This window comes from Bombina bombina, chromosome 7 (assembly GCF_027579735.1).
Source record: "Bombina bombina isolate aBomBom1 chromosome 7, aBomBom1.pri, whole genome shotgun sequence".
Classification (NCBI taxonomy): Eukaryota; Metazoa; Chordata; class Amphibia; order Anura; family Bombinatoridae; genus Bombina; species Bombina bombina.
Window position 1 is genome coordinate 239,454,402 of NC_069505.1, and position 26,386 is coordinate 239,480,787.

General features: G+C 38.6%; 1 protein-coding gene across 1 annotated transcript in view; it reads left to right on the plus strand.

Annotated features, from left to right (window-relative positions):
* LOC128636319 (receptor-type tyrosine-protein phosphatase beta) overlaps nucleotides 1-26,386 on the plus strand; it is a 390,099-nt gene that overhangs the window by 298,220 nt on the left and 65,493 nt on the right. The window contains exons 38-39 of the mRNA XM_053689349.1: nucleotides 16,606-16,810; nucleotides 25,538-25,656. Of these exons, the coding sequence (XP_053545324.1) occupies nucleotides 16,606-16,810; nucleotides 25,538-25,656 (324 nt within the window). The remainder of the gene's footprint in view (nucleotides 1-16,605; nucleotides 16,811-25,537; nucleotides 25,657-26,386) is intronic.

The window sequence follows — 26,386 nt, forward strand, 5'->3', positions numbered from 1 at the left end:
TGGTATTGAGAGTCCAAAAAAAGGCTGCGTTAGGCTCCAAAAAAGGAGCGTAGAGCATTTTTAACGCAAATGCAACTCTCGATACCAGAGTTGCTTACGGACGCGGCCAGCCTCAAAAACGTGCTCGTGCACGATTCCCCCATAGGAAACAATGGGGCTGTTTGAGCTGAAAAAAAACCTAACACCTGCAAAAAAGCCGCGTTCAGCTCCTAACGCAGCCCCATTGTTTGCTATGGGGAAACACTTCCTACGTCTGCACCTAACACTCTAACATGTACCCCGAGTCTAAACACCCCTAACCTTACACTTATTAACCCCTAATCTGCCGCCCCCGCTATCGCTTACCCCTGCATATTATTATTAAACCGCCGCTACTTACATTATCCCTATGTACCCCTAATCTGCTGCCCCTAACACCGCCGACCCCTATATTATATTTATTAACCCCTAATCTGCCGTCCCCAACGTCGCCTCCACCTGCCTACACTGATTAACCCCTAATCTGCCGACCGGACCTGAGCGCTACTATAATAAAGTTATTAACCCCTAATCCGCCTCACTAACCCTATAATAAATAGTATTAACCCCTAATCTGCCCTCCCTAACATCGCCGACACCTAACTTCAAACATTAACCCCTAATCTGCCGACCGGAGCTCACCGCTATTCTAATAAATGTATTAACCCCTAAAGCTAAGTCTAACCCTAACACTAACACCCCCCTAAGTTAAATATAATTTAAATCTAACGAAATTAATTAACTCTTATTAAATAAATTATTCCTATTTAAAGATAAATACTTACCTGTAAAATAAATCCTAATATAGCTACAATATAAATTATAATTACATTGTAGCTATTTTAGGATTAATATTTATTTTACAGGCAACTTTGTAATTATTTTAACCAGGTACAATAGCTATTAAATAGTTACCTAGTTAAAATAATTACAAAATTACCTGTAAAATAAATCCTAACCTAAGTTACAATTAAACCTAACACTATACTATCATTAAATTAATTAAATTAAATACATACAATTACCTACAATTAAACCTAACACTACACTATCAATACATTAATTAAATACCCCCCTTAAATAAACCTAACACTAAGCCCCTGAAGATCTTCCTACCTTGTCTTCACCATCCAGGTTCACCGATCCGTCCTGAAGAGCTCCTCCGATGTCCTGATCCAAGCCCAAGCGGGTAGGAATATTCTGATTGGCTGATGGAATCAGCCAATCAGAATCAAGTTCAATCCGATTGGCTGATTCGATCAGCCAATCAGATTGAGCTCACATTCTATTGGCTGATCGGAACAGCCAATAGAATGCGAGCTCAATCTGATTGGCTGATCGAATCAGCCAATCGGATTGAACTTGATTCTGATTGGCTGATTCCATCAGCCAATCAGAATATTCCTACCTTAATTCCGATTGGCTGATACAATCCTATCAGCCAATCGGAATTTGAGGGACGCCATCTTGGATGACGTCCCTTAAAGGAACCGTCATTCGTCGTTCAGTCGTCGGGCCGGATGGATGTTCCGCGCTGGAGGTCTTCAGGATCCTGCCGCTTCGCTCCGGATGGAAGACCATAGAAGATGCCGTCTGGATGAAGACTTCAATCGGATGGAAGATCCTCTTCTGCCCCGCTTGGATGAAGACTTCGACCGGATCATGGACATCTTCAGCCCCCCGCTTGGGCTTGGATCAGGACATCGGAGGAGCTCTTCAGGACGGATCGGTGAACCTGGATGGTGAAGACAAGGTAGGAAGATCTTCAGGGGCTTAGTGTTAGGTTTATTTAAGGGGGGTTTGGGTTAGATTAGGGGTATGTGGGTGGTGGGTTGTAATGTTGGGGGGGGTATTGTATGTGTTTTTTTTACAGGCAAAAGAGCTGAAATTCTTGGGGCATGCCCCGCAAAGGGCCCTGTTCAGGGCTGGTAAGGTAAAAGAGCTTTTAACTTTTTTAATTTAAAATAGGGTAGGGCATTTTTTATTTTGGGGGGCTTTGTTATTTTATTAGGGGGCTTAGAGTAGGTGTAATTAGTTTAAAATTGTTGTAATATTTATCTTATGTTTGTAAATATTGTTTTATTTTTTGTAACTTAGTTCTTTTTTATTTTTTGTACTTTAGTTAGTTTATTTCATTGTATTTATTTGTAGATATTGTATTTAATTAATGTATTGATAGTGTAGTGTTAGGTTTAATTGTAGGTAATTGTATGTATTTAATTTAATTAATTTAATGATAGTATAGTGTTAGGTTTAATTGTAACTTAGGTTAGGATTTATTTTACAGGTAATTTTGTAATTATTTTAACTAGGTAACTATTTAATAGCTATTGTACCTGGTTAAAATAATTACAAAGTTGCCTGTAAAATAAATATTAATCCTAAAATAGCTACAATGTAATTATAATTTATATTGTAGCTATATTAGGATTTATTTTAGAGGTAAGTATTTATCTTTAAATAGGAATAATTTATTTAATAAGAGTTAATTTCGTTAGATTTAAATTATATTTAATTTAGGGGGTGTTAGTGTTAGGGTTAGACTTAGCTTTAGGGGTTAATACATTTATTAGAATAGCGGTGAGCTCCGGTCGGCAGATTAGGGGTTAATGTTTGAAGTTAGGTGTCGGCGATGTTAGGGAGGGCAGATTAGGGGTTAATAACTTTATTATAGTAGCGCTCAGGTCCGGTCGGCAGATTAGGGGTTAATCAGTGTAGGCAGGTGGAGGCGACGTTGTGGGGGGCAGATTAGGGGTTAATAAATATAATATAGGGGTCGGCGGTGTTAGGGGCAGCAGATTAGGGGTACATAGCTATAATGTAGGTGGCGGCGCTTTGCGGTCGGCAGATTAGGGGTTAATTATTGTAGGTATCTGGCGGCGACGTTGTGGGGGGCAGGTTAGGGGTTAATAAATATAATACAGGGGTCGGCGGTGTTAGGGGCAGCAGATTAGGGGTACATAAGTATAACGTAGGTGGCGGTCGGCAGATTAGGGGTTAAAAAAATTTAATCGAGTGGCGGCGATGTGGGGGGACCTCGGTTTAGGGGTACATAGGTAGATTATGGGTGTTATTGTACTTTAGGGTACAGTAGTTAAAAGCTTTATGAACCGGCGTTAGCCCAGAAAGCTCTTAACTCCTGCTTTTTTTCTGCGGCTGGAGTTTTGTCGTTAGAGCTCTAACGCTCACTTCAGACACGACTCTAAATGCCGGAGTTAGGAAGATCCCATTGAAAAGATAGGATACGCAATTTATGTAAGGGGATCTGCGGTATGGAAAAGTCGCGGCTGAAAAGTGAGCGTTAGACCCTTTTTTCAGTGACTCCAAATACCGGCGGTAGCCTAAAACCAGCGTTAGGAGCCTCTAACGCTGGTTTTCACGGCTACCGCCAAACTCCAAATCTAGGCTTTAGATAGCTACAATTTAATTAATAATTACATTGTAGCTATTTTATGTTTTATATTTATTTTACAGGTAACTTTGTATTTATTTTAACTAGGTACAATAGCTATTAAATAGTTAATAACTATTTAATAACAACCTAGCTAAAAGAAATACAAAATTACCTGTAAAATAAATCCTAACCTAAGTTACAATTAAACCTAACACTACACTATCATTAAATTAATTAAATTAATTAACTACAAATACCTACAATTAAATACAATTAAATAAACTAACTAAAGTACAAAAAATAAAAAAAACTAAGTTACAAAAAATAAAAAAATATTACAAGATTTTTAATCTAGTTACACCTAATCTAAGCCCCCTAATAAAATAACAAAGCCCCCCAAAATAAAAAATGCCCTACCCTATTCTAAATTACAAAAGTTAACAGCTCTATTACCAGCCCTTAAAAGGGCCTTTTTCGGGGCATGCCCCAAAGTAATCAGCTCTTTTGCATGTTAAAAAAATACAACCCCCCCCAACATTAAAACCCACCACCCACATACCCCTACTCTAACCCACCCAAACCCCCCTTAAAAAAACCTAACACTAACCCCCTGAAGATCTCCCTACCTTGAGTCGTCTTCAGCCAGCCGACCACCGATGGAACAGAAGAGGACATCCGCAGCGGCCAAAGTCATCATCCAAGGGGCGCTGAAGACGTCTTCCATCCGATAGAAGTCTTCATCCATGCGGCGTCTTCAATCTTCATCCATCCGGAGCGGAGCAGAGCCTTCTTCAAACGAGCCGACGCGGAGCCATCCTCTTCCAACGACGCCTACCCGACGAATGGATATTCCTTTAAGTGACGTCATCCAAGATGGCGTCCCTCGAATTCTGATTGGCTGATAGGATTCTATCAGCCAATCGGAATTAAGGTAGGAAAAATCTGATTGGCTGATGCAATCAGCCAATCAGATTCAAGTTCAATCCGATTGGCTGATCCAATCAGCCAATCAGATTGAGCTCGCATTCTATTGGCTGTTCCGATTAGCCAATAGAATGCGAGCTCAATCAGATTTTTCCTACCTTAATTACGATTGGCTGATAGAATCCTATCAGCCAATCGGAATTCGAGGGACGCCATCTTGGATGACGTCACTTAAAGGAATATCCATTCGTCGGGTAGGCGTCGTTGGAAGAGGATGGCTCCGCGTCGGCTCGTTTGAAGAAGGCTCCGCTCCGCTCCGGATGGATGAAGATTGAAGACGCCGCATGGATGAAGACTTCTATCGGAAGGAAGACCTCTTCAGCGCCCCTTGGATGATGACTTTGGCCGCTGCGGATGTCCTCTTCTGTTCCATCGGTGGTCGGCTGGCTGAAAACGACTCAAGGTAGGGAGATCTTCAGGGGGTTAGTGTTAGGTTTTTTTAAGGGGGGTTTGGGTGGGTTAGAGTAGGGGTATGTGGGTGGCGGGTTTTAATGTTGGGGGGGTTGTATTTTTTTTAACATGCAAAAGAGCTGATTACTTTGGGGCATGCCCCGCAAAAGGTCCTTTTAAGGGCTGGTAATAGAGCTGTTAACTTTTGTAATTTAGAATAGGGTAGGGCATTTTTTTATTTTGGGGGGCTTTGTTATTTTATTAGGGGCTTAGATTAGGTGTAATTAGCTTAAAAATCTTTTAATATTTTTTTATTTTTTGTAACTTAGTTTTTTTTATTTTTTGTACTTTAGTTAGTTTATTTAATTTTATTTAATTGTAGGTATTTGCAGTTAATTCATTTAATTAATTTAATGATAGTGTAGTGTTAGGTTTAATTGTAACTTAGGTTAGGATTTATTTTACAGGTAATTTTGTATTTCTTTTAGCTAGGTCATTATTAAATAGTTAATAACTATTTAATAACTATTGTACCTAGTTAAAATAAATACAAAGTTACATGTAAAATAAATATAAATCATAAAATAGCTACAATGTAATTATTAATTACATTGTAGCTATCTTACGGCTAGATTTAGGGTTTTGTCGGTAACGACCCGCGTAGCTAACGCTGCCTTTTTTCTGGGCGCACCATAAAAATAACTCTGGTATTGAGAGTCCACAAAAATGCTGCGTTAGGCTCCAAAAAAGGAGCGTAGAACATTTTTAACGCAACTGCAACTCTCGATACCAGAGTTGCTTACGGACGCGGCCAGCCTCAAAAACGTGCTCGTGCACGATTCCCCCATAGGAAACAATGGGGCTGTTTGAGCTGAAAAAAAACCTAACACCTGCAAAAAAGCCGCGTTCAGCTCCTAACGCAGCCCCATTGTTTGCTATGGGGAAACACTTCCTACGTCTGCACCCATCATCGGGATGAAGTCTTCTATCAAGCCGCATCTTCAATCTTCTTTCTTCTGGAGCGGAGCGGAGCCATCTTCTTCCAAGCCGACGCGGAACATCCTCTTCAAACGACGACTAGACGACGAATGACGGTTCCTTTAATGGACGTCATCCAAGATGGCGTCCCTCGAATTCCGATTGGCTGATAGGATTCTATCAGCCAATCGGAATTAAGGTAGGAATATTCTGATTGGCTGATGGAATCAGCCAATCAGAATCAAGTTCAATCCGATTGGCTGATCCAATCAGCCAATCAGATTGAGCTCGCATTCTATTGGCTGATCGGAACAGCCAATAGAATGCAAGCTCAATCTGATTGGCTGATTGGATCAGCCAATCGGATTGAACTTGATTCTGATTGGCTTGATTTATTTTACAGGTAAGTATTTAGCTTTAAATAGGAATACTTTATTTAATAAGAGATAATTAATTTCGTTAGATGTAAATTATATTTAAGTTAGGGGGGTGTTAGTGTTAGGGTTAGACTTAGCTTTAGGGGTTAATACATTTATTAGAATAGCGGTGAGCTCCGGTCGGCAGATTAGGGGTTAATAATTGAAGTTAGGTGTCGGCGATGTTAGGGAGGGCAGATTAGGGGTTAATACTATTTATTATAGGGTTAGTGAGGCGGATTAGGGGTTAATACATTTATTATAGTAGCGGTGCGGTCCGCTCGGCAGATTAGGGGTTAATAAGTGTAGGCAGGTTGAGGCGACGTTGAGGGGGGCAGATTAGGGGTTAATAAATATAATATAGGGGTCGGCGGTGTTAGGGGCAGCAGATTTGGGGTACATAAGTATAACGTAGGTGGCGGTCGACAGATTAGGGGTTAAAAAAATGTAATCGAGTGGCGGCGATGTGGGGGCACCTCGGTTTAGGGGTACATAGGTAGTTTATGGGTGTTAGTGTACTTTAGAGTACAGTAGTTAAGAGCTTTATGAACCGGCGTTAGCCCAGAAAGCTCTTAACTCCTGACTTTTTTCTGCGGCTGGAGTTTTGTCGTTAGAATTCTAACGCTCACTTCAGACACGACTCTAAATACCGGAGTTAGAAAGATCCCATTGAAAAGATAGGATACGCAATTTACGTAAGGGGATCTGCGGTATGGAAAAGTCGCGGCTGGAAAGTGAGCGTTAGACCCTTTTTTGAGTGACTCCAAATACCGGCTGTAGCCTAAAACCAGCGTTAGGCTTAATTTATTTAATGATAGTGTAGTGTTAGGTGTAATTGAAACTTAGGTTAGTTTTTATTTTACAGGTAAATTTGACTTTATTTTATCTAGGTAGCTATTAAATAGTTAATAACTATTTAATAGCTATTGTACCTAGTTAAAATAAATTTATGTAATAAAATATGTAAAATAAAAATAAATCCTAAAATAGCTACAATATAATTATTAATAATATTGTAGCTATATTAGGGTTTATTTTATAGGTAAGTATTTAGTTTTAAATAGAAATAATTAATTTAATAAGAGTAATATTTATTTAGATTTATTTAATTAATATTTAAGATAGGGGGGTGTTAGGGTTAGTGTTAGACTTAGGTTTAGGGGTTAATAATTTTATAATAGGTTGCGGCGGTGTAGAGGGGGCAGGATAGGGGTTGATAAATTTATTATAGGTGGCGACGGTGTAGGGGGGGCAGATTAGGGGTTAATACGTTTAATATAGGTGGCTGCGGGGTCCGGGAGCGGCGGTTTAGGGGTTAAACAATTTATTTAGTTGCAGCGGGGTCCGGGATCCGCAGGATAGGGGTTAATAAATGTATTATAGGTGGCGGCGGTATAGGGGGGGCAGGATAGGGGTTAATAGGTATTATGTAGGTGGTGGCGGGGTCCGGTAGCAGCGGTTTAGGGGTTAACATATTTATTATAGTTGCGGCGGGGTCCGGGATCGGCGGTTTAGGGGTTAGCATGTTTAATATAGGTGGCGGCGGTGTAGGGGGGGCAGATTAGGGGTGTTTAGACTCGGGGTACATGTTAGGGTGTTAGGTGTAGACAGCTCCCATAGGATAGGGATATCGGGCAGCAGCGAACATGAACTTTCGCTATGGTCAGACTCCCATTGATTCCTCTGGGATCCGCCACCTCCAGGGCGGCAGATTGAAAGCCAGGTACGCTGGGCCGGAAAAGTGCCGAGCGTACCTGCTAGTTTTTTGATAACTCCCAAAAGTAGTCAGATTGTGCCGAACTTGCGTTCGGAACATCTGGAGTGGCGTAATAATCGATCTGTGTCGGACTGAGTCCGGCGGATTGAAGCTTACGTCACTATATTCTACTTTTGCCGGTGTGTAGGGCTTGATAACTTAGGCGAATCAGCCTCGCCACAAATACGCTGCAGAATTCCCGCGTATTTAGGTTGACGGCTTGATAACTAGAGGCCCTTGTGTAAAGGGTTAGGGATAAAAAAGAAGTTGCACCAAACACAACATAAATAGATTCAAATAAACTGTTACACTCATATAAACACTATCTGATAAAAATAGTAAAATATTTTTTATTTTTTGTAAAGGGTTCAAAGGTATATGGCCATGTTTTTTACTGCAAAGTGCTATTATATATATATATAATGGATTTTACTGTGTATTTACTGTGTATTCACTGTAAATATTTATTATTCCTATGTTCTTCACATACAGGAAAATGTAATTTTTATGTTAAATAAATATTTATATACATGTATATGACCTAGATTAGAAGTTGTGCACTAAACCCGGTGCGTAAATAACGCTAAAAATTTAGCTGTACCGCACTTTCCATAGCGCTGCCATTACAAGTTACAAAAAAACCTTCTTGTGTTGTGCGTTATGGTGTGTTAAGCTCCATACCACACAAAAGTCAAGTCTTGACTTGACGTGCTTGTGCACATATTCCCCCATAAGCAACAATGGAGAAAAAGTGTTAGAAAACACCTGCGATTGTGGAATGGCGATCGCTATAACGAATTCCCGATTCATGTCTATGGAGACAAGAAGGTTATGTATAAACCTAACACCCTAACATAACCCCTAGTCTAAATACCCCTAATCCTCCGCCCCCAACATCGCCAACACTACAATAAAACTATTAATACCGGCCACCGCATCATGAAAAAAATAAATTAAACTATTTCCCCTAAACCTAACACCCCCTAACGTTAAATTAGTTACAATATAACTACCTTAAAATAAATAAAAACTTACCTGTAAAATATATAAAACCTAAGCTTAAGCTATAAATAAACCTAACATTACTATGTAAAAAAAAAAAAAGATACCAAAATTAAAAAAACTAAATTACAAAATTAAAAAATCCTAACACTAAGAACAAAAAAAACTAACAATGCAAAATTATCCAAAATAAAAATATTAAACCTAATCTAATGCCCCTCTAAAAACAAAAAAGCCACCCAAAATAAAAACACCCCCTAATCTAACACTAAACTACCAATACCCTTTAAAAGGGCCTTTTGTAGGTCATTGCCCTAAGTTTTACAGCTCTTTTACATTAACAACAATACAAATTACCCCCTAAGAGTACAACCCCCCACCCAACCCTCCAACATAAAAAAGACCTATTGCAACATTTTGTAGTGGCATTGCCCTTATAAGGGCAATCAGCTCTTTTGTGCCCATTAAAAAACAAAAAAGCCCTAATCTAAAAAAAAAACCCACAAAAAAATAAAGAAAAAACCTAACACTAACCCTGAAATAGGTACTCAACATTCCTGAAGTTCGGTGGTGAAGGTCTTCTTCCAGACGGATCCATCTCCAATTCGCGCCACCGGGATGAAGAAACAAGATGGCCCGCATTGGATGAAGATAGATCCGCCTGGAAATAGTCCTTCACTGCCAGACTTCATGAATGGTGAGTACCTGTTTCGGGGTTAGTGGTATTTTTTTAGTTTTTTTTTGTGGGCACTAAAGAGCTAATTGCCCTTTTATGGACAATGCTCATACAAATGCCCCTTTAAGGGCAATAGGTAGCTTAGTTTTTTTAGAGTTAGGTCTTTTTTATTTTGGGGGGTTGGTGGGTGGGTGTTTGTACTGTTGGGGAGTAATTTGTATTTTTTATGTAAAAGAGCTGTAAAACTTAGGGCAATGCCCTACAAAAGGCCATTTTAAGGGCTATTGGTAGTTTAGTGTTAGATTATGGTGTGTGTTTTTTTGGGGTGGCTTTTTGTTTTTATAGGGGTATTAGATTAGGTTTATTGGTTTATTTTGGATAATTTTGTTTATTTTTTTCGTAGTAGATTTATTAATTTTTTAATTTAGGTTTTTATTTTTAGTATCTTTTATTTCTTTTAAATAGTAATGTTAGGTTTATTTATAGTTTAAGCTTAGATTTTATTTATTTCACAGTTAAGTTTTTATTTATTTTAAGGTAGTTATATTGTAGTTATATTGTAACTTTTATTTAAAGTTAGCGGGTGCTAGGTTTAGGGGCTAACAGTTTAATGTGAGCTTGTTGTGATGTGGAGGGTTGGCGGTTTAGGGGTTAATAAGTTTATTTTAGTAGTAGCAATGTGGGCAGTCGGCGGTTTAGGGGTTAATAGGTTTATTTTAGTAGTAGCTATGTGGGGGGTCAGCAGTTTAGGGGTTAATAGGTTTATTTAGTGTTGGCGATGTGGGTGGGTGGCAGATTAGGGGTTAATAGGTTTATTATAGTATTTGTGATGTGGGGGGTGGTGGTTTAGGGCTTAATAGGTAGTTTATGGGTGTTAGTGTACTTTGTAACATTTTTGTTATGAGTTTTGAGAAACATTTTAATTTTGCAAAATCAATAACTACTGGTCGTTGATTGGAGAATGGATTGTTGCGGTAACTGCATGTATAAGTGTAAGCTATGTAGTGTGTGTGTGTGTATCTGCATGTATAAGTGTAAGCTATGTAGTGTGTGTGTGTGTCTGTATGTATAAGTGTGTGTGTATATCTGCATGTATAAGTGTGTGTGTCTGCATGTATAAATGTAAGCTATGTAGTGCGTGTGTGTATCTGCATGTATAAGTGTATGCCATGTAGTGTGTGTGTGCGTATCTGCATGTATAAGTGTATGCTATGTAGTGTGTGTGTGTGTGTATCTGCATGTGTAAGTGTATACTATGTAGTGTGTGTGTGTATCTGCATGTATACGTGTAAGCTATGTAGTGTGTGTGTATCTGCATGTATAAGTGTATACTATGTAGTGTGTGTGTGTATCTGCATGTGTAAGTGTATACTATGCAGTGTGTGTATCTGCATGTATAAGTGTATGCTATGTAGTCTGTGTGTGTGTGTCTGCATGTGTAAGTGTATACTATGTAGTGTGTGTGTATCTGCATGTATAAGTGTAAACTATGTATTGTGTATGTGTGTTTGTGTGTGTCTGCATGAATTAGTGTATTCTATGTAGTGTGTGTGTGTATCTGCATGTATAAGTGTAAGCTATGTAGTGTGTGTGTATCTACATGTATTAGTGTATGTTATGTAGTGTGTGTGTGTATCTGTATGTGTAAGTGTGTGCTATATAGTGTGTGTGTATCTGCATGTGTAAGTGTGTGCTATGTAGAGTGTGTATCTAGTACATGTGTAAGTGTATACTATGTAGTGTGTGTGTATCTGCATGTTTAAGTGTGTGCTATGTAGTGTGTATCTGCCTGTATAAGTGTATGATATGTAGTGTGTGTTTGTGTATCTGCATGTGTAAGTGTATGCTATGTAGTGTGTGTGTATCTACATGTGTAAGTGTATACTATGTAGTGTGTGTGTGTATCTGCATGTGTAAGTGTATGCTATGTAGTGTATGTGTATCTGCATGTGTAAGTGTATACTATGTAGTGTGTGTGTATCTGCATGTGTAAGTGTATGCTATGTAGTGTGTGTGTATCTACATGTGTAAGTGTATACTATGTAGTGTGTGTGTATCTGCATGTGTAAGTGTATGATATGTAGTGTGTGTGTATCTACATGTGTAAGTGTATGCTATGTAGTGTGTGTGTATCTGCATGTGTAAGTGTATGCTATGTAGTGTGTGTGTATCTACATGTGTAAGTGTATGCTATGTAGTGTGTGTGTATCTGCATGTGTAAGTGTATGCTATGTAGTGTGTGTGTATCTGTATGTATAAGTTTATGCTATGTAGTGTGTGTGTGTGTATCAGCATGTATAAGTGTATACTATGTAGTGTGTGTGTATCTGCATGTGTAAGTGTATGCTATGTAGTGTGTGTGTATCTACATGTGTAAGTGTATACTATGTAGTGTGTGTGTATCTGCATGTGTAAGTGTATGCTATGTAGTGTATGTGTATCTGCATGTGTAAGTGTGTGCTATGTAGTGTGTGTGTGTGTGTATCTGCATGTATAAGTGTATACTATGTAGTGTATGTGTATCTGCATGTGTAAGTGTATGCTATGTAGTGTATGTGTATCTGCATGTGTAAGTGTGTGCTATGTAGTGTGTGTGTGTGTATCTGCATGTATAAGTGTATGCTATGTAGTGTGTGTGTGTGTATCTGCATGTATAAGTGTATACTATGTAGTGTGTGTATCTGCATGTGTAAGTGTATGCTATGTAGTGTGTGTGTATCTGCATCTGTTACTGGCTAATTATAAAGTATTCACTGTACATTATAAGAGAATACAATAACTGTAAATTAGAAGTATACAAGTGATATTTAGCTGTGCTATATGTGTGCTTCCTCCTGTTAAAATTACATTTTAATATACTGAGCATTATTAAGGCTGCACTCTTGGAACATTCATATAAGCTGCACAGAGAACATGAACATCCTTTATGGATTGAAATTGCAGCCATCTTGGGAAGCTATGGGCAAACAATGCTGAGTATGACTTGATTTATTTTCTCAGCTTTTTTTCTACGGAGGATGTACAAACTAATGCCTAGATTATGAGTTTTGAGCGCTATAGGGAAATTAACGAACGCAACAAAAGTGGCGTTATTTAATCCCCTATAGAGCTTCCATTACATGTTTTAAAAAACCTGGCTTGTGCAGGCGATATGGGGTTTTTAAGCTCCATACCACACCAAAAACAAGCGCTGTTTTGACGTGCTCATGCACGCTTTCCCTATAGACATCAATGGGGAAAGCGAGTCAGAAAAAAGTCTAACACCTGCGATCGCGGAAAGAAAAGCTCTGTAATGCAGCTCCATTGATGTCTATGGCGGAAGAAAAAGGAACGTTTAAACCTAACACCCCTTAATCGGCCGCTCTCGATATTACTGATACCTAATTAAAGGTATTAAGCCCTAATCTGCCACTCCCGATATCGCCACCACTATACTAAAGTTATTATTCCCTATTCCGCCGCACCCCAACATTGCTGCCACTATACTAAAGTTATTAACACCTATTCTGCCGCTCCCTGACATCGCCGCAACTAAATAAAGTTATTAACCCTTAAACTTCTGGCCTCCCACATCACTTCCACTAAATAAACCTATTAACCCCTTAACCGACAGCCCCCCACATCGCAACAACCTAAATCAAACTATTAACCCCTAAACCTAACCCTAACCCTAATGTAAACCTAACCCTAACACCCCCTAACTTTAACATAATTAAAATAGATCTAAATTAAATTTACAATTATTAACTAAATAATACCTATTTAAAACTAAATACTTACCTGTGAAATAAAACCTAAGCTAGCTACAATATAACTAATAGTTATATTGTAGCTAGCTTAGGTTGTATTTTTATTTCAAAGGTAAGTTTGTATTTATTTTAACTAGGTAGACTAGTTAGTAAATAGTTATTAACTATTTAATAACTACCTAGTTAAAATAAATACAAACGTACCTGTCAAATAAAATCTAACCTGCCTTACACTAAAACATAACATTACAAAAAATAAAAAACACTAAAATTACAAAAAATAAAAAAAAGCTACCATTACAAAAAAAAACGAAATTATCCAAAAAAAATATTCCTATTCTAATACCCTTTAAAAATTAAAACCCCCCCCAAAAAATAAAAAAGCCTAATCTAGAATAAACTACCAAGGGCCCTTAAAAGGGCCTTTTGGGGGCCCTTAAAAGGACATTTTGTAGGGCATTGCCCTAAGTTAAACAGCTCTTTTGCTACAAAAAACAAACACCCCCTAACAGTATACAAACCCCACTCCCCCAAACTACCAAAGGCCCTTAAAAGGACCATTTGTAGGGCATTGCCCTAAATTAAACAGCTCTTTTGCTACAAAAAACAAACACCCACTAAATAAATACATTACACAAAATAACAAACAAATTATCAAAAATAATAAAAATTATTCCTATTCTAATACCCATTAAAAAAAACACCCCAAAATAAAAAACCTAATCTAGAATAAACTACCAATGGCACTTAAAAGGGCCTTTTGTAGGGCATTGCCCTAAAGATATCAGCTCCCCCCCCAAACCCACAAAAAAGGGCATTTGGCTCTTTTACATGCCCAATCCCTAATCTAAAAATAAAACCCACCCAAAAAAAACCTTAAAAAAACCTAACACTAACCCTCGACAATCCACGTCCAGTTTTTGAAGTCCCGCTTGAATGATCTTTATCCCGGCGGAGAAGTCCTCATCGAGGCAGCGAGAAGTCTTCATCCTGGTGGCCTCTTCAACTTTCATCCCGAAAGCGAAGTCCTCATGCAAGCGGCGAGAAGTCTTCATCCAGACGGCCTTTTCAATCGTCATCCAGATGGCATCTTCTATGTTGATTCCGGCGGCGTGGAGCGGATCCATCCTGAAGACATCCAGCGCAGAACTTCCTCTTCATATGGTCGCCGCCGTACACTGAATTTTTAATGCAAGGTACGCGATCCAAGATGGCATCCCTTGCATTCCTATTGGCTGAAAATTTTGAATCAGCCAATAGGAATTTGAGCTGCTAAAATCCTATTGGCTGTTCAAATCAGTCAATAGGATTTAAGCAGCTCTAATTCTATTGGATGATGAATCAGCCAATTGAATGAGAGCTGCTTAAATCCTATTGGCTGATTTGAACAGCTATTAGATTAGGTGTAATTCTTTTTTATTTTTGATAATTTAGTTTGTTATTTTCCATAATTTAGTGTTTGTTATTTTTTGTAATTTAGTTTTTTGATTTTTTTTGTAATTAGATACTTAGTAATTTTTATAATAGCGTTAGGATTTTTTTAATGTGTAATTTAGTTTATTTAATTGGTAGTTAGTTTAATTTTAGTTTAATTATTATATTAGTTTAATTGTTAGTTTAAACTTAGTTTTTTTAATTTGACAGGTATGTTTAAATTTAATTTAAGCTAGTGAAATTGTAATTTTAATATAACGTAAGGGGGCGTTAGGTTTAGGGGTTACTAGTTTAAATTAGTTTATTGCAATGTGGGGGGCTTTTGGTTTAGGGGTTAATAGGTTTATTATAGTGGCAGTGGTGTAGGGCTTAATAACTTTAGTATTGTGGGGGCGATGTGGGCGGACGGCAGATTAGGGGTTAATAATATTTAAATGGAGCTTGAGGGCCAGAAACAGCAGTTATGAAGCAGCGGTCTAAAGAATCACAAGTACAATCGGGTTGATTGACACTTCCCTGCTGGCGGCAGATTGGCCGCTAAATCTGCAGGGGGCGGCGTTGCACCAGCAGCTCTTGTGAGCTGCTGGTGCAATGCTGAATACGGAGAGCGTATTGCTCTCCGCATTCAGCAAGGTCTTGCGGACCTGATCTGCACTGTCGGATCAGGTCCGCAAGACCTTTCTTAAATAGGCCTCATAGGCTCAGCTATGTTAAACTACTAACGGTATAACTGATGATATGCAAATCTTTTTGTTTTACTCATTTTATAAAACCAATATGTATCTCAGCGTAGAGAAGTAAAACATTTTCGGAAGATTACCGGTGGAGCACAAAAATATAAACGGTTTGTATAGTATTCCTCCTATTCAGTGACCATTTGGTGTTTTTCCGGAAAAACTATTTGTAAGGGGCGGCAGGCTCGAGGAGGTCACACGGACCATTTTTCTTTCTCAGGCTCGCATACTTTGATTTAATCAATATAATCTGGACATACTTTGGAGCCAAAAATATCACCTGTGGGATTCAAGGATCAGGAAGGATTTTATATCATCAAAGCCCTCAATTTGCAAGTACTGTTCACTATTATTATACTTAACGCAAGTCTAATATAATATTATTATATTAGACTTGCGTTTCCCACATTTGACTTTTTCATATATATTTATATGTTTATCAATAGCTTGTACATTTATTGATTTGATTATAAGAGGTGGACAGCACTGTTTATCCTTTTGTTTTGTGTGCATCGTGTATTGTATGGTTACATTGCACAAGTGCAATCAATAGCTCTTCTAGTTGTGTGCTTATATTACAAGTCTAGATATATTTTTTGTATCACAGACTCTAGTGTGTGCTAACATTTGCATGTCAGATAGTGCTGGTGCGCTAAATTCCTTACATAATAGGCGGGGTGCTAAGCCAATGGTGGGCAAGAAGTTGAGATGATCGTGTAGCTCTGTGCTAAACTATTAATAATAATGGTTCACTTCAAGGTTTTTAAAGTGGATTGCACTTAAGAGAAATGAGTTCACTAATAGCACTCCCTGAACTATCCATTAAAAGTATAGAGTGCGCTAAGAATGTTTTGGCCATGTTGAGATGTTTTTGTTACAATATTTTGCCCTCTGCTTGTAATACCAGTTTCAGCGATATTCTTTGTACAAGATTGCGCAAACACCCTGCGCTATAGATTGGGCTCCGCTTGTAAACTATAATTTTTTTTTATATATATTTTGGACAAAGAAATTTGCTTTTTTTACATACTTTTCAAAGTTTTGTTTATTTATTTTCTGTAAAATTATTTTCAGCTGAAAGGCCGCAGGCAGACCAATTGACTTACACATATGATGATTTCAAATCGAAAACAACTCAAACATATGTTACTTATATCAAAGTACCCAATTCACAGACAAAATGGTCAAATAGAGACAATCTTCTAACTGTACAAATTGGGAATGGTAATAAAACACACGGATATTATAATGGACCTTTGGAACCAGTGACATCATACCGGTAAATATACAGAATCTGATTTTCTAGCGCATCTGTTTATTTTATTTTTTTAATAGCTTAAAGAATAAATTGAGTTTTTTTTTTTGTTTTTACTAACAAGGATTGTGCAGGTTCCTTGTTGCTTCCATATTTTATCTCTAAATGACTGATGATGTGACATCTTCAGTTTATAGTTCAACACATATATATATAATCCATTTTCATTTAAATTGTCATTTCCCCACTAGATTGCAATTGACATAATTAGGTTTTATCGCATATTACCAATAATAGATATTAACCATGTTAACAAGTCATAGTCACTGGATATAATGACCATTGACCAACACAAAGAAACTTGCTGATTCAGAAATTGCTGGTCTATCACAACACACAGCTCTCCATCCTCCTGACCCACAATGCTGTAAATTACACAAAAGCACCAATCCCTTAAAAATATAGCTCAGACAGTACAATTTAACAAATTGCAACTGCAGGCTACCAAGGAAGTGGCCACACATGGAAAACAATCTTTATTTCAATGTTTAACCCTTTGTGGTCCTTTGTCAGAATATATCCAACAAAGGGTTTTAGCGCATGCGCTCAAATGTCAGATATATTCCGACTTTGCAGCTTTTGAATTTAACAGCTAAATAGCGACATCTAGCAGTGACTTGCTATTTAGCTGAATAGAGTCCCTGTCAATCTGCAAAGTATTCACTGCACTCTGGTGTGTTTTCCTCTCCTGTAACTCTCTTTTGGTACGTGCATAGAGTCCCTGTCAATCTGCAAAGTATTCACTGCACTCTGGTATTTTATCCTCTCCTGTAACTCTCTTTTGGTATGTGAATAGAGTCCCTGTCAATCTGCAAAGTATTCACTGCACTCTGGTGTTTTTTACTCTCCTGTAACTTTCTTTTGGTACATGAATAGAGTCCCTGTCATTCTGCAAAGTATTCACTGCACTCTGGTGTTTTTTCATCTCCTGTAACTCTCTTTTGGTACGTGAATAGAGTCCTCTCAATCTGCAAACTATTCACTACACTCTGATGTTTTTTCCTCCCCTGTAACTCTCTTTTGGTACGTGAATAGAGTCCCTGTCAATATGCAAAGTATTCACTGCACTCTGGTGTGTTTTTCTTTCCTGTAACTCTCTTTTGGTACGTGAATAGAGTTCCTGTCAATCTTCAAACTTTTCACTGCACTCTGGTGTTTTTTCCTCCCCTGTAACTTTCTTTTGGTACGTGAATAGAGTCCCTGTCAATCTGCAAAGTATTCACTGCACTCTGGTGTTTGTTTCCTCTCCTGTAACTCTCTTTTGGTACGTGAATAGAGTCCCTGTCATTCTGCAAACTATTCACTGCACTCTGGTGTTTTTTTCTCTCCTGTAACTCACTTTTGGTACGTGAATAGAGTCCTCTCAATCTGCAAACTATTCACTGCACTCTGGTGTTTTTTCCTCTCCTGTAACTCTCTTATGGTACGTGAATAGAGTCCTCTCAATCTGCAAACTATTCACTGCACTCTGGTGTTTTTTACGCTCCTGTAACTCTCCTTTGGTATGTGTATATTTATATAGAGCAAATGATTTTAGGTTGTTAATTTAGTCCTACATGTGTTGTACTTAGTGTTGCCACCTCAGCCATGTTTTCCTGGACACTTATGAGTTACACATGTTTCAGGGTGTGCAGGGAGAAACATTTATTGTGTTTCTGGACAGCACTATTCATATTCCTCCCTGCACACCCTGCAGCATGTGTAACTTATAAGTGCTCTGTATTTTAAGGGACAGGTGGCAACCGTTGTTGTACTGTTATCCAATGTCTTACTTCTCATGTTTTGTTAATTGCCATGTGATGTTCAATCCTTATCAATACTTGCTATTATTCTAAAATGTATAGCTGTCTAATGCCATTAACCTCCTCCAAATGTTATTGTCTGTTTACTTAACTCAACCTGACCAGACCAGAATCTTTCAAATTGGCCCTTCATTTGTCTCTGATTTTATCAATCAAGTAATTTAGTGGACACAGCTGACTTCCCTGCCTATATATTTTAACATCAGCTTGGGCTGTGCATTGCTACAACAACATATGTTCACATTTTTAAAGTGAACATTTTATAAGTGAGGCATTAACAATAGAATTATACAAGGATTAAACAAGGATTGGGCAAGGGGCAAGGCACAAGGCAAGTACTTCTGTAATATTATGTTTTATGTACCTCATTGTTTCCTTATGCAATTGCTACTGTAATACTGTGTCTTATGTGTTTAATTGGTTCCTACTCTTGTAAAAATGCACAATATAGTCATATTCCTGTTTGCTGCCTCTTGTCTCTATAACAAACTACATTATTCAATTACTCCTCACTCTGCACCTGCACTGTTCATTAGCCCATCTATCTTAAACTCACCTTATTTTTGTACTCATGAACTTTATCTATTCCTAAACACTCTCTCTCCCTCCTGCACCTTGTCTCAAAAGCAGTCTCATTACTGCAAATCTGTATCTCATATCATGTCACTCTCCCATTGGCTTTTACTAACTGCTGGTGACATCTCCCCTAATCCTGGTCCCCAACAACTGCCTAGCCGTGCACATCCATGTGTACCGTCCCATAGACTCAGAAAACAAAACTCAGCCAACCTTACTCACATTCCTCTTGCATCAAAAGCCACTACCCCTTTCACTTGTGGACTCTGGAACTCTCGCTCTCTTTGCAACAAGCTCACTTCTATACATGACCTCTTTATCTCTCGCTCCCTCAACCTTCTGGCCCTAACAGAAACCTGGCTCTCTCCCCTAGACACAGCATCCACTGCTGCTCTGTCACATGGGGGTCTCCACTTCCGCCACACTCCTAGTTCTGGTAATAGACAAGGAGGTGGTGTAGGTATTTTACTTTCCTCTCGTTGCACCTTTCAACAAATACAACCCATCTCTTCCCTCACATTTTCCTGATTTGAAACCCACATGATTTGCTTATTCTCTCCTCTCTCTATACGTGTTGCAGTCATATACCGACCGACTGGCTCCTCAACTCAATTTCTAGATCACTTGGCTGCCTGGCTACCTTATTTCCTTTCCTCAGACACCCCTGCCCTTATTCTTGGCAAATTCAACATCCATCTTGACAATCCCACTGCCTCATCTGCAAAACAACTTCTGCAACTCACTTCCTCTTTCAGTTTGTCACAATGGACTGATTCTCCCACTCACACAGACGGTCACTCCCTTTACCTGATCTTTAGCTATCGATGCACTCTCTCAAACTTTACAACCCCCCCCTTTCCTCTTTCTGACCACCATCTCTTTACTTGCAACATATCATCCCTCCCTACAACTCTCCCTCCTTCTACTCCTCACACCAAACTTCACAGAAGCATTATGTCATTAGATCAGCAACAGCTTGCTAATTCCCTCGAACCTCTCCTCTCATCCTTCTCCTCCTTTTCCTGCACCTGACCAACCTATCTGCCACTATAATTCCACCCTTACATCCGTCCTTGACAATCTGGCCCCTCTTACCTTAGCTCGGAAATCACACACTCATCCTCAGCCTTGGCATACTCCTCTGACACGGTACCTACGCAGATGTTCCCGTACTGCTGAACGGCATTGGAGAAAATCTCGGAGTTCAGCTGATTTTCTTCATTACAAATTCATCTTGAACTCCTACTGTTCTGCACTTAATTTCCATAAGCACACTACTTATCTACTCTTATCTCTAATCTTTCTTCAAACCCAAAACATCTGTTCTCCACTTTCAATACTCTTCTCTGCCCTCCCCCACCTCCTAATACAACTTATCTGTCAGCTCAAGACTTTGCCAGCCACTTCATTAACAAAATCAACTCGGTCAGAAACTAAATCAGCTCTCAACATAATTCCATTCTCTCACCCCCTCAAATGCTCTCAATTAACCACAACGCACATAACCTTAAACTTAGCTCATTCTCCCCTGTTACTGAGCACTTATTCTGCGCTCTCACCTCACTACCTGCCCCCCTTGACCCCATCCCCTCACAGCTACTCCCCTCCCTCTCTGCTACCCTTACCCCTATACTTACACACCTTTTCAACCTCTCCCTCAGCACCAGTATATTTCCCTCATCTCTGAAACATGTACTGGTCACACCTATCCTCAAAAAAACTTCCCTTGATCCTACCCCCCCATCCAACTACCGCCCTATTTCCCTCCTCCCTCTTGCCTCAAAGGTTCTCAAAAACCTAGTATATGCACACCTATCCCACTTCCTTACATTAAACTCCCTCCTTGACCCACTTCAATCTGGATTTCGTCCCCATCACTCCACAGAGACAGCAATTGTTAAGGTTACCAATGACCTACTTACAGCAAAATCAAAAGGCCACTTCTCTCTGCTTATCCTCCTTGATCTGTCTGCAGCCTTTGATACTGTTGAGCACCCTCTTTTTCTCCAAACCCTTCAATCCTTTCGGCATCTGTGACACAGCCCTCTTGTGGCTCTCTTCCTACCTGTCAAACCATATCTTTAGTGTAGCCTTCTCTGGGGCCTTCTCTGCCCTGTCACCACTTTCTATCAGAGTACCACAAGGCTCTGTCCTCTGTCCCCTTCTCTTCTTAATCTACACGTCATCACTAGGTTCCCTAATAAAGTCCCACGGTTTCCAATATCATTTGTATGCCGACGACACCCATATCTACTTCTCTGCACCAGACCAATCTCCTTCCTTGCTAACCCGTGTCACTAACTGTCTCTCTCTCATCTCTAACTGGATGTCCTCACACTACCTCAAGCTAAATCTCTCCAAAACTGAGCTCCTTATTTTCCCCCCTTCTTCTAAACTCTCCACCCCCAATCTCTCTATAACTGTCGACAACTCCATCATTACCCCTACCCCGCATGCCCGATGTCTCAGGGTCACATTTGACTCAGATCTTTCTTTCACTACTCACATTCAGTCCTTGACTAAAGCCTGCCACTTCCACCTCAAAAACATCTCTAAAATTAGAGACTTCCTTACACAAGACACAACTAAGAATTTAATCCACTCTCTCATCCTTTCCCACCTCGATTACTGCAACTTTGTCCTCTCTGGTCTCCCCACCTGCCGCCTAGCTTCTTTACAAACCATAATGAATGCCTCTGCCAGGCTCATCTTCCTTACACGTCACTCTTCATCTGCTGCACCTCTCTGCCAATCCCTTCACTGGCTTCCTCTTGCCTCTAGGATCAAACACAAACTTCTCACTCTGACATACAAAGCCCTCAACTGCACTGCTCCCCTCTATATCTCAGACCTTGTCTGCAGATACTCTCCCTCCCTTCCCCTTCGCTCTGCACATGACCTCCTACTCTCCTCCTCTCTCATTACCTCATCACACTCCCATTTAAAGGACTTCTTCAGTCTCCCATCTTGTGGAACTCTCTGCCTCGCTCCACAAGACTCTCCCCTAGTTTTGAAAGCTTCAAGCACTCCCTAAAGACTCTACTGTTCAAGGATGCATACAACCTATGCTAACGTTTCTTTATACCAGTTCCTCTCCTCCATTGCTATCCCCTGAACCCCCTTAGCATGTAAGCCTAAGAGTCCAGCTGTTTGTAGATCACCTTCTTAAGAGCTGAAAAACAACAGTGCAACTCTTGGCAGGGCCCTCTACACATTTGATCCCTATAATTGTTTTGTTGTACTCCGCATTTGTTTATAATAGCTGTGAAATTAAAAAAAAATTGGTGCAAAAATTAAATAACACCCGCCGGCCGCACCAATTTAACATTTAAAGGAACAGAAAGGGTTAAGACATTAAAAGCAGGTTGCCCCTTAGAGCCCTATTTATCAAAGTGTCAACTGAAAATACGCTGGAATTCAGTGTAGTAATTGTCACAAGATTTTCCTGCCGTAGTTATCAAAGCGTTAAGATCGGCAAATGTTAAAATTTGTGACGTAACATATGATCCCACAATGATGCGAGTTGAAAACCCATGGAATTCGAGCAGAATCGTGTTCACTCGCCCTCCTATTAGACACTATTTGAAGCTGTCACGAAGTTATCAAAATTTCTACAGTTACGCTCGCGTCTTTTCTGACTCAGCGTACCTGTTTTTCAATCCGCCACCCTTCAGGTCGCGGATGCCATAGAACTCAATGGGAGTTGGAAAACACAGAAAGTTTATGTTCGATGCTGCAAGAGAATGAAGTATATAACATAATAAAAGTAAATTAGAAAAACTTTATTACATTTCTATAACCTTTCTAAATCAAACAATATTATTGCTCCACATTTGGTGCACTAGTAGATATAGTGATAAAAATGAAAAATATATTACTACTTATGGATTATGCTACAACTTTGTCTCTCATTACAAAGCAAGGGGACAATATTATTTCTACAAATATGTTAAAAAGTTTTGCCCCAAACTTGTCGCACTAATAGATATAGAGATAAAAATGAAATAAATACACAACATAATATAGCTAACTTCCTTTTTATTTTTTTGGAAAAATCTATGTGCACCATGTTTAAGCCATGTAATACAAGTCACACTCTCCACTTTGCGCCATATTTGATGCAACACTTTTTGCACCAATTATGATGCAAACTCCTAAATAACCCACACACTAGTGAATTTTTCCACCACTATTGATTGGAATATGCATAATCACATGATTTATGACATCAGCCAATCTGATTCAAATATACATTATAAACTATCACTAACTAATCAAATTGCTTGATACTTGTGTTATTGATCACTCATCAGAACTTGTAAGTGCCATTTGTTACATTGTGTATTATAAAGTATGTGTATGTGAAATTAGTATTAAAGATAAACATTGATGCTGACATTAGGACACACAGTGTAATATTTTAGACAAGGATTTTAAAATTCGAATTGATGTTTTATTCAATAGAATCTTAAGCTGATAGCTCAAAGGGATAGCCCACCTAACTTTAAACTGTCATGATTCAAATACAGCAGACATTAAAATCACGTCTTTACTGGCATGGTATTCTCAGTGTATTTCTTCCTTGTCTTGAATTTCGTTTTCAATAAATGTCATCTTATATGCCAGCTCATTTTATAACACCTGTGAAGGGGTGGTTTTTTAAAAAATAGATTGCAATCAGGAGGGGTTAGACAGGTGCAGAGAGAAACCTTACCCAGCTCTTAAAGGGACAGGAAAGCCCAAAATATTATTTTATGATTTGGATAGAAAATACAATTTTAAACAACTTTCCAATTTCCTTCTATTATCAAATTTGCTTTATTCTCTTGTTATCCTTTGCTGAAGGAACATCATTGCACTACTGGCAGCTAGCTTAACACATCTACTTAGCCAATCACAAGAGACAAATGTGTTCAGGCACCTATTATCAGATAGCTCCCACTAGTGTAGGATATGTGTGTATTCTTTTCCAACAATGGATACCAAGAGAACAAAGCACATTTGAAACTAGAAGTGAAATTGAAAGTGCTTTAAAAGTACATGCTCTATCTGAATCCTGCAACTTAAAGGGACACTGAACCCAAATGTTTTCTTTCATGATTCAGATAGAGCAGCAATTTTAAGCAACTTTCTAAATTACTCCTATTATCAATTTTAGTTTGTTCTCTTGCTATTTTTTTTTTTTTTTTAAAAAGAAGGCATCTAAGCTAAGGAGCCAGCAAATTTTTGGTTCAGACCATGGACAGTACTTGTTTATTGATGCTGTCCAATCAGCAAGGACACCCCAGGTTGTTCAACAAAAATGGGCCGGCATCTAAACTTATATTCTTGCTTTTCAAATATAGATAACAAGAGAATGAAGAAAATTTGATAATTGGAGTAAATTAGAAAGTTGCTTAAAATTGCATGCTCTATCTGAATCACGAAAGAAAAAATTTGAGTTCAGTGTCCCTTTAAATGTTTACTTTCCTATCCCTTTAAAATATCCATTGTTTAGAAATAAATACATATGATACCATGATTACGTTATATTCACAATTATTCCTGCTCAGAAAAGTAATACATTTACAATATATACATATAGTGGTAAAATATAAACAGAGATATGATTGACAGATAACGTTGTTTAGAATCAAAAAAGGAACTTAGGGACATGTAAATATGTTTGCAATAGATTTCTGACATAGCACACACACACACACACATATATATATATATATATATATATATATATATATATATATATAAAATATATATATATATATATATGTGTGTGTGTGTGTATACATAATAAAATATGTATGTCCAATCTTAAAGAGAATTCTAATAATAATAATTATTCCCCAAATATTCTGCTACTTGCTTTATTCGCAATGAGTCCTGCTCAGAAAAAAAAAATACATTTACACTATATACAATAATGTGCTAAATGTCTTTTTCATGGACAGTAATGAAATGGTATAAAGTTTGGAAAAACCCGAATAGAAGCGAGATCGATGACTTCTAGTTAACAACAGTCCGATGCTCTTCGCACTGTACTTGACGCGCGTGTTTTTGACAGCTTTTTTGATAAATAAGGAGATCGTATTCAGATCCGCGGTCGCAATGTTTGCCGAGCGTATTGACGCTTGCGAATGCAACATAGTTGACGCTTTGATAAATATCCCCCATAGTCTCTATGGGAGACTGATGACACTTTTTGTGGCACTTTATTAAAGACTCAAAGCGCATTTACATAATGCAAAACTTATTTATAAGTCCACTTACTTTTTTATGTGTTCACTTAATTTGTATTCATTTTGTCTTTTCTCAGGATTGGCATAGCAGGTTTTACATCTATTAAATATGATGAAAGTGATCACATCAATATGACTTCAAGCCTAGTATCAATTCCTGTTTACTCTTGGGAAATCCCAACCCCTCAAAAGACAGGTAACATTTTGTGTTTCTGTCTAATGCAGCAAAATGTAATGGGGGATTAAAGGGATAGTAAAGTCAAAATTAAACTTGTATGATCAGGATAAAAAATGTTATTTTAAACAACTTTCCAATTTACTTCTGTTATTCAATTTTCTTAATTTTTTCTTGGTATCTATTTGTTGAAGAGTAAGGTGGGCTCATAGGAGCTCAGGAGAGTGCACGTGTCTTTAGCACTTGATGGCAGCAGTGGGCAAGATTACATATGTGGCGTTGGGCGCAAAATCTCAAATCAGCCAATAGGATGAGAGCTGCTTACATCCTATTGGCTGATTAGAACAGTCAATAGGATGTAAGCAGCTCTCAACCTATTGTCTGATTTGACATTTTCAGCCAATAAGAATGCAAGGTACCCCAATATAAAAGGGGTACCTTGCATTCAATCTTCAGTGGGCGGCGGATGATCGCATGAAGAGGTCCTCTAGGTTGCCGAAGACCGCTGCCACCGAAAACCGATCCGCTCATCCGATAACCGATCCACGCCTCAGGAAAGAAGAAAGAAGCAGGGTCCGAGATGGGTGAAGATGGAGCCGTCTGGTAGAAGACCTATTGCCACCTGGAAGAAGACTGATTGTCAGACATCGTCAAAGGTGAGTACCTACTTTGGGGTTAGTGTCAGTTTTTGTTTAGTTTTTTTGGGGGGGGGGTTTAGATTAGTGTTTTGTTTTTATTTTTATGGGCAGTA